Source organism: Saccostrea cucullata, unplaced genomic scaffold (genome assembly GCF_032062105.1).
Source record: "Saccostrea cucullata isolate Sc308-1 unplaced genomic scaffold, CSIRO_AGI_Scuc_v1 ctg20066, whole genome shotgun sequence".
Taxonomy (NCBI): Eukaryota; Metazoa; Mollusca; class Bivalvia; order Ostreida; family Ostreidae; genus Saccostrea; species Saccostrea cuccullata.
The window spans coordinates 1-7,955 of NW_026938842.1; the positions used below are offsets into that span (position 1 = coordinate 1).

At 33.5% G+C, this 7,955-nt stretch overlaps 1 protein-coding gene across 1 annotated transcript; it reads left to right on the forward strand.

The window, feature by feature from the left end:
- The first annotated feature begins 2,137 nt into the window (after positions 1 to 2,137).
- On the forward strand, positions 2,138 to 7,042 carry LOC134251510 (arrestin domain-containing protein 3-like). The gene is made up of 9 exons (XM_062733927.1): positions 2,138 to 2,304; positions 2,939 to 3,045; positions 3,407 to 3,526; positions 3,760 to 3,927; positions 4,291 to 4,514; positions 5,215 to 5,394; positions 5,760 to 6,062; positions 6,364 to 6,529; positions 6,774 to 7,042. The coding sequence occupies exons 3-9, from the start codon at positions 3,409 to 3,411 to the stop codon at positions 6,926 to 6,928; spliced, it is 1,314 nt and encodes a 437-aa protein (XP_062589911.1). The 5' UTR covers positions 2,138 to 2,304; positions 2,939 to 3,045; positions 3,407 to 3,408; the 3' UTR covers positions 6,929 to 7,042.
- Positions 7,043 to 7,955: the final 913 nt, after the last annotated feature.

Here is a 7,955-nt window from a genome sequence, read left to right on the forward strand (position 1 = left end):
TCTAAAACGTCATCTTTTTGTCGTTTTCAGTAAAGACTACCTATCTTCTCAAGTTGATTTCTTTTCAACAAAGCAAAAAATAAAACCATAATCTGGCACAAAAATCGATGTAACAATTTTTAATTTGAATTTCTAGGTTGTTTTTCGTTTTTGTTCCATTATATAGAGAATATAACTACAGATATTATTTAGAGCACTGTCTGTAACTTACTAAATTTTGACCTGCTCCGCGATCCGATTTTTGCATTTTTAAAATCTGGATGATTTTGAATAAATCGTAATATTTTGAAAAAAAAAAATAATACGAATCATTTGGATTTATTGTTAAAATATTTCTACAAAATTTGGATAACATATGACGTCAAATAAAAAAGATACGACAGTTGTCCACGAACTTTTCGAACAACCCTCGTATATATATATATATATACTCGAACCCAGGGCCTCTGGCGTACCGTGCCAGCGCTCTAACCACTGTGCTATTGAGACCCGATATATTGACTGACCTTCACCACCTGTGAACCCGGTGACAATAGTAACTGTTTTATACATATTTTATTATTGTAGAAAAATAAAGACATATATTTAGACAACAGTTGCAATATACAGTGGAACGGTAACAAAAGTATTATCAACAAGTAAACGATAGCACAGATATTTAATATTTTTTGTTGATTTATTTTCAAGTTTCTTTCCATTTATTTACCAATCTAGGATTTCAAAGACATCTTCAGTAATTCTTCTTTAAATGCCTCACTTTAATATAATCATGTTACTAGTCGTGTGATGAATATTATTTTTCATTTCTAAATTAAAATAGAAATACATACATGCAGGAGTACGTAGGTGCAAACAATTTTAAAATAACGACGTCTTTAAAAAAAAAAAAAAAAAAAAGGGCTCAATATAGTGATTTTTTGGTGCAAGCATCCATATATAGTTTAAGCAAAGAGAAAGATGACAAGATTGTTTACTTATTAAATATGAAGATTACAATCAGCAATCAGGCAAAAAGTCAAATTAAATAATACAAATCCAAATCAGAGCAAACACGGACCTTTAAAGACAATAGAAGTGGGATCAGCTGCCATGTTCTTGTCGACCAGTCACGCTCACGGTGTCCTCTTTGTCATGATCGGGAAATAACGGAGAAATCGGAAGACAATTAAGTGTATAAATAAATAACAATCTGATTAAAATCAGATCCTCGATGTTCCTTTTTTAATGATATGTCGCCTCTTAAGCCACATATCGTTAAAATAAAAATTGTATTGACCATAGAATTTACAAAATGATGACTTTAAACAAGAAATTTTATTCTTATTTTGTCAACTTGTTTGTCAATAATTTGTCTCGTTTTAGAAATTATTCGTACGTAGTAATGAAACATTAATTGTGGTAGGGGTGCATAGTCAAGATCAATTGATCTAAATAACTGATCAATTAACTAATCAATGATTATAATTGATCTCAAAGACATGCGTAAACAGTTTGTTAAAAATGGAAACAGGAAGAGTGACATGATGAGACTTACTGAAGAAAAGACATAAGCCAAAATAGAGTACCTTTTGGGGAATAATTTTTCCAAGCACATAAGAAAAAAGCTCATAAATTCAGAAAGGAAGACATGATTATTGCAGTTAATTTAAATTTGCCGAAAGACAAAAATGAGTCACATGAGAGAGAAAAAAATCAGAGCTTGAAAAACTAGCATTGTTCCAAAAATGGGCTTTTAATTTCCTCTGGGCTCAAAAGGCCATCTGCAATTGATACTAGGGTATTTTACAAAGGAATCAGAAAAATGAAGGATATACTCTTTGTTTGAAAGTGTAGTAAACCCGAAATGGCTGGTCAACCTAGATAACCCTAGATAATTTCTATACTTATGCATACATATTCTTCATCTATTGCTGAACCTATGGATCATTCCAGTACAATACGAACTTTTGAAGAATTGCGATGAGACTTAATCAATGAGACGAGAATCAGCGGACGCGAATATTGAACATTTCATTAAGACACAGAGGACAAAAATGTCTTCTTCCCAACATTCTCCTTAATTCTTACGTTCGATGAAAGATAGAAAAACATCTTCCTAGTCTGATCTGAGGCAATATTACTCTGATTTTGATCTTTGGTCGATAGCCTCGGAAAATAGAAGGGCTTTGGAGGATTTCGTGTTGATTGGCTTGATCGACATTGATGGGAATTATTAACCATTCCTTATTGTTATAACTCCTCAGAAAGATGGACAGTTTACTGGAAATTATGGATTAAGATAGACGGACAAAGGAAAACGTACATGTACGTATATCAATTATTTCATACGAATTCATGATTATAATCATTGGTTCCGTATAGTATGTTAGAATTTCATTCCTAAAAGATGGTTTTGGATGTCTAAAAACTAAAACTTGAAATGTTTATTAACTAAAGCCAATAAACCAGTTGAAGGACATTGAATATTTCTGAGCATTTATGGACAAGGACTAGAGAATATGTATTATTTATCCTTTAACTTTAAAAAAAAAAAGGAATAACCTTCTAAAAAGGCATCTTTTAGATGAAATTTAGAAATAAGAATTCATAAATTTTAATCTCTTGAGAATAACCCATTTTCTCTGCATTTTTGCAAGATTTATAGAAATTAATGTGAAAATTTCGGGATTTGTTGGTAATTTGAGAAAAGGTGTATTAATATCAGTATATTGATGCTTTTTAGTATAGTAAAATAATTTGGTTGTTTTCAAATTAAACTTAGTTTACGAAAAACCAAAAAAATCATGCTTTGATGGTTTTTTTAAAGTCGCAAATCACATCAATTCAAATCTTAGATCATTTCTTTCAATCAAGAATTTAAAAGCCCTCTACATCCGGTTAAATTCTACAGGTTTCTGATTCTGGTTAGACTATTGATCAGTTGTAATTGTTCCTTCAGCGACATCGACTTTACCAGAATAGCAGACATTTACATGCTTCAAGGATTGTGAACAGGAGAGGATAAACAGACGTCAAGAGATTAAAACATGTAAACACATTGTTAAGGTAAGACTTCATCATTTCCTTAAAAATTTACAAATATTTTGTAAGACTAAAATTGAGTTTTTTTCAGTTCTGCATCAAAATTTTAAAGCTGTAATCTCAAAAAATCGATATATTTTTGCTAAGCGACAATCTGCAGGTAACTCATCCAGGTGCAATTCGTGATGCAGTTAGTCAGGAACAAATAGAGGAACTTGTAAACCGTATTTGCTTCTTCATTAGTTGATGTACTTTAAATTTGCAAAAGTGACCTCGAGAAAGATTTTATATTTTTCAAGCAATCGTATTTTAAATATATGTATGAGTCTATGAAATTATGGAAATTGAAACATTTTCATGGGTTATCCTAAATAAATTTCAATAGATATGGGGAAGATCCAGACATTCATCATAGAATTAGAAAATCACCGAGGGGTTTACTTCCCGGGGCAAATTGTCCGAGGTGAAATAGTACTGGAGTTAAACGAGGCAGTCAAAATTAGAGGTAGGAAAATAAATCACATGATCACGGACAACATTGGGTGTTATTTTTAAAGCCCAGAATTATTTTAAGTCAAATTTCACTAAAATAGGTATAACGATTATTTTCCTACAAGTCAAAGATCGTTCAGCTTTAAAATATATCTTTTATCTATATTGTAAAATTTTCAGTATGCAGTTTATTTTCAACATTTTATAAACTTTAATTTTATGATTTTTTTTCTCATTACCAAACAGAAATAAGGATAACTTTTCAGGGAGAAGCGTACGTTGATTGGCCAAGTTCATCTAGTCCTTATGAAGAAACTTCCGGTCCAAAGAAAGGAGGTTTCCGGTTACCAACGGATGAGCACTTTTCTGCTTCTGAAGTATACTTTAACAGAACGATACCATTATTTGGAAAAGGTGTTGATGAGATTTAAGAGTAGAATAGATAAGAATGTATTAAAATATGGCAGTCAGTGTTGGACTGCCCAAAAAAATCTTTAACGCTTTTGAAGAAACAATTGCAGATGAAATAAAATTCGTGTTAATTTGAGCTTGCAGGGATACTAAAAAATCATAAGAGACAAGGTTGTGGTAAACAGAATGGCAGTTTCTGTTCAAATACAATATGGTTGCCATTTGTGTTTCCTGATATTTCCTGTTCAAAATTGGACACAAAATTATTCAATGTTAATATATATGTTTCAAGCCACTGGACAGAAATAATATATCTGAAATGTGACAAATTCTCCCATCCTAGTTCTGAGTTTTTTTCCTTTGTAGGGCGTGGTGAAGGTGACAGTAACACCCTCCCTTTCGGACGCCATTCTTTCCCCTTTGACTTCGGTCTTCCGGATGTTCTTCCGTCGTCATTTGAGGGCCCCTGGGGCTACATACGGTACTTCATCAATGCCACCATAGACAGACCATGGAGTTTTAACATAAACTACAAGAGGCCGTTTTCTGTCATATCACCAGTGGATTTAAATACCCAAAAGAACGTAATGGTAAACATAACTTTTTGCAGCATTAGTTTGGCGAAATCTTTTGAGATTTATTGGTCCAGCAATGACACACGGTCTTGATCTCCAACAGATAACCATGTTTGGAATACTATTAAATTAAATAAGCAATTTCAAATGGTATCAACATCCTGTAATTCTACAATTCCTTCGCAAGTAAAACTAGAATGTATAGAATGTTTCAATTTATTTTTTTAAAATCATGTACAGATTTATTAAAACTATATTCCATGTAAACAATGCAATATTTAGTAGACATTCGGTTTAGTACAATAAATCGTAATCATGTAACTAAATTTTAAGAGACAAAAGACCTAATATTTCCCAAAGCTCTTTTGATTTGGTCATTCACCCTCATAAACTTTATTTACCACACATTCAAAGAACAATCAGGAAATCCCTTGATTTTCCCCAGACAGCATTGTTTATAATAGAACCATTGCACTATACCAACCAGACTGACGTAGAAGTGTTCATTTAACCAAAGCCCGTATACTTGTTTTTGACAGTCTGATCAATAAAGGCAATAAAGTCTACTTTATGAATTTCCATTACAGCGTGAAGATGTAATTTTCCTTGCTAGAATTATAGCCCTTTTCACACGTTATTCAGACAGTACAAGAAATTAACTTCTCTGTAAAATTCCTTTCCTTTATTTTTTTTTTTTATATTTTATCTCCAACAGCATTCCACAAGTAACAGAGGGTCCAAGAGGATGTTCTGTCTTTGCTGTAAGTCGGGACCGATATCAGGGACCATTCATCTTGATAGGATTGGGTTTGTTCCTGGAGAAAGGATCGATATAAATGCCGAAATTCAAAATCTGTCCTCCTTTGAGTGTGATGTCTGGGCTATTTTGGAAATGGTAAAAGAATCCTATCGTAAAAGTAATCACTCTTCTATTGATTTCCGTGGGCAGCTGAGAGTTATCAAGTCACTGTGTAATACGTGGGAATATACTTGAAATTAACTTCTACGTTTGATTTCTGTCTTAAATTGTACTTGATTGAAAATTAATTAAGTTTTGGAGCAGTATTATTACTGTTTATACAACTATTGTTTTAAACTAGTTTTTCCCCATCTGGAACAGATTTAGGTGAACATGATTCAAAAACAATTTAATATGGAGTATATTAAATGTCTTAAGTGTCTTTCAAAAGCATAAAAAAATTATTTTTTCAAAAATTGTTTCTCAATGAATAAAAAACCGAAATTTAATTATTTTTCCAGAAGACGATATACTTCTCTAAAATATTCAAGGAACGATCTGTCACTAGCAGAATAAAAAATCCTCTCAAGCGAACACCCACAGAAGACAAGATTTCAGAGGTTTTAGTTTGCTTGCCCAAAAACCCGGCAAGAATGAAGACCTATAAAACACGTAAACTCAAAAAGGAGGTTACGAAAGTCATGCATTTAGGAGTTGGGGGCGGCGAAACACTTGTTTGGAAAGGAAGTGGCCTTGCTATCCCCCCAGTGCCTCCTTCCTTTCTGGAGGGTTGTAACATCATTGATATTCGATACTTTTTAAAGGTACTAAACTATTCCAGTCATTTTATATTTTAGCTGTAAAACATATGCCACGTAAAAATGTATAGTGTTAAATGGAAATCCACTCAGGAAATTAAATGCCATTGTGTCAAAAAATTACTACATGCATAAATGTCAAATACGATCTTTATCATTTCAATATACTCTTCTTCAGATGATTGGATAATTCAGATATTATAAAGTTTATTCCACAGCATAATTTTTATTGTACGCTACACTAGAACTTTGTACGAGTACGTATTTCTTTACTAGCTATTTCTAGTTCTTTGATTTAATTCTACAGTTGATCATGAAAACCCTCGGCCCCTCGTCCAATTTAGAGATCCCCATCGAGGTGATCATTGGGACGGTGCCATTGCGCCCTCAGTTGGCGCTTCAGAACCACTGTGTCACCCTTCCCCCGTCAGCCCCGCCCATGCCAGTGCCTTCATTTGCCAATGACAGCCAACGTAAGTAAAAAAATCTACTTAAGTCTTAGGTTAACTACAAAAGACAGATGATTTTTGTTAAGCAAATTGAAGTCTTTGAATATCTCCAAGTCTTAGGTCTTTTTTTTCCAAATAGAACAGGAAACAAAATTTTTATTCATGCAGAAACAAGATGAATGAGGCTCGATATACTAGTAATAACATAAACGATAAAGATTTGTCTCAACATTAACAATGTTCATTGTATGCATTTCGTCCTTTTTAGCACCTAGTTACTCAGAATGTGTCTTTGGACGTTATGACATATCGGACGAGGGAGATAATAAGCACACACAGGGGCAGCTGGAGTTCGCTCCCGTGTACACGTACTACAACAATGCTCACCCATCTAACATGGTGGAACCAAAGGTGTCCGTGTAATGGCGCAGAGACAAAAACTTTTAGCATTATATTGTGAAAAACAATTTTATTTTTGTATGAGAGATATAGATGATATAGATATTTATTATTTAATAAAACGCAATCAAGCTCTAAGGCATCATGATATGCTGAAATCCGCGAAAAAATAAAATTGGAAAATTGCTTCTTTTGGGATTTACTGCAAGACGCCATGTCTTCATTATGTATTATCAAGAGAATTGTTCATTGTATAAACTGAGCAGTACAGTTTATTGGATCATTATGACGGGGTTTATATTTCCGAGCCACACGAATGAGACATTCAGTGCATGAAATGTCATATTCCCTTTTAAGATCTGGTAAAGAAAATCAAATCAATTGCAGAAAATAAACATCTTGTGGACGATTGCAATGATTTATTTTGCTTGAATTGCAAAGTTATCTATGCAAGCGCCTCTAATGTCAGGCACGAAATGGTTATATGTTGAAAATACATGTATAAAGCATACAAAATCTATCACTAGTTCGTATTTTCGCTGACACGGTCATAACAACTGCTAGGCCTTTGTGTTTATACTGAATTGACTACGGAATGTCCCGTCTTCCTTATCAATATTTTATACTTAGATGTGACCGATCAACAAGAGGTGTTTACTCCTCATAGGCACCTGATCCCACCTCTAGAATTTCTAGAGGTCCTTTTTGTCCCCCGCTTTCGCAAAATCAAGGGGACTTTAAATCTCATTTTTCTGATCGTCTGTCACACCATATAAAGGGGCACATGTGGGGTTTCGGTTAAGTATCATATGGGGTTTCAACTCCGAAGCGGTGATTTCTTGCGTTTTGAAAATATAATGTGTAAAAATTCTTTGCTAATGAATTCTTTAGGTCCAAACGACATGCACACGGGTTGTAAGAATATATTACCTTCCAATTTGGTGCAATAGGCTGTTTGAAAGTATTGCGGATTGTGCTAACACTTCTGGACAGTTCAGTCAACTGGAAAAAGTTGTGGCGTTGCTGACATTCTTTGCTCTTTAATTTATAA

Bases quoted from the DNA above. Each gene is read 5' to 3' on its own strand.
- LOC134251510 (XM_062733927.1), top strand. From the start codon at position 3,409: ATGGGGAAGATCCAGACATTCATCATAGAATTAGAAAATCACCGAGGG. The intron at 3,527-3,759 runs GTAGGAAAATAA...ATTACCAAACAG, and splicing joins CGAGGCAGTCAAAATTAGAG to AAATAAGGATAACTTTTCAG. The intron at 6,530-6,773 runs GTAAGTAAAAAA...CGTCCTTTTTAG, and splicing joins ATTTGCCAATGACAGCCAAC to CACCTAGTTACTCAGAATGT.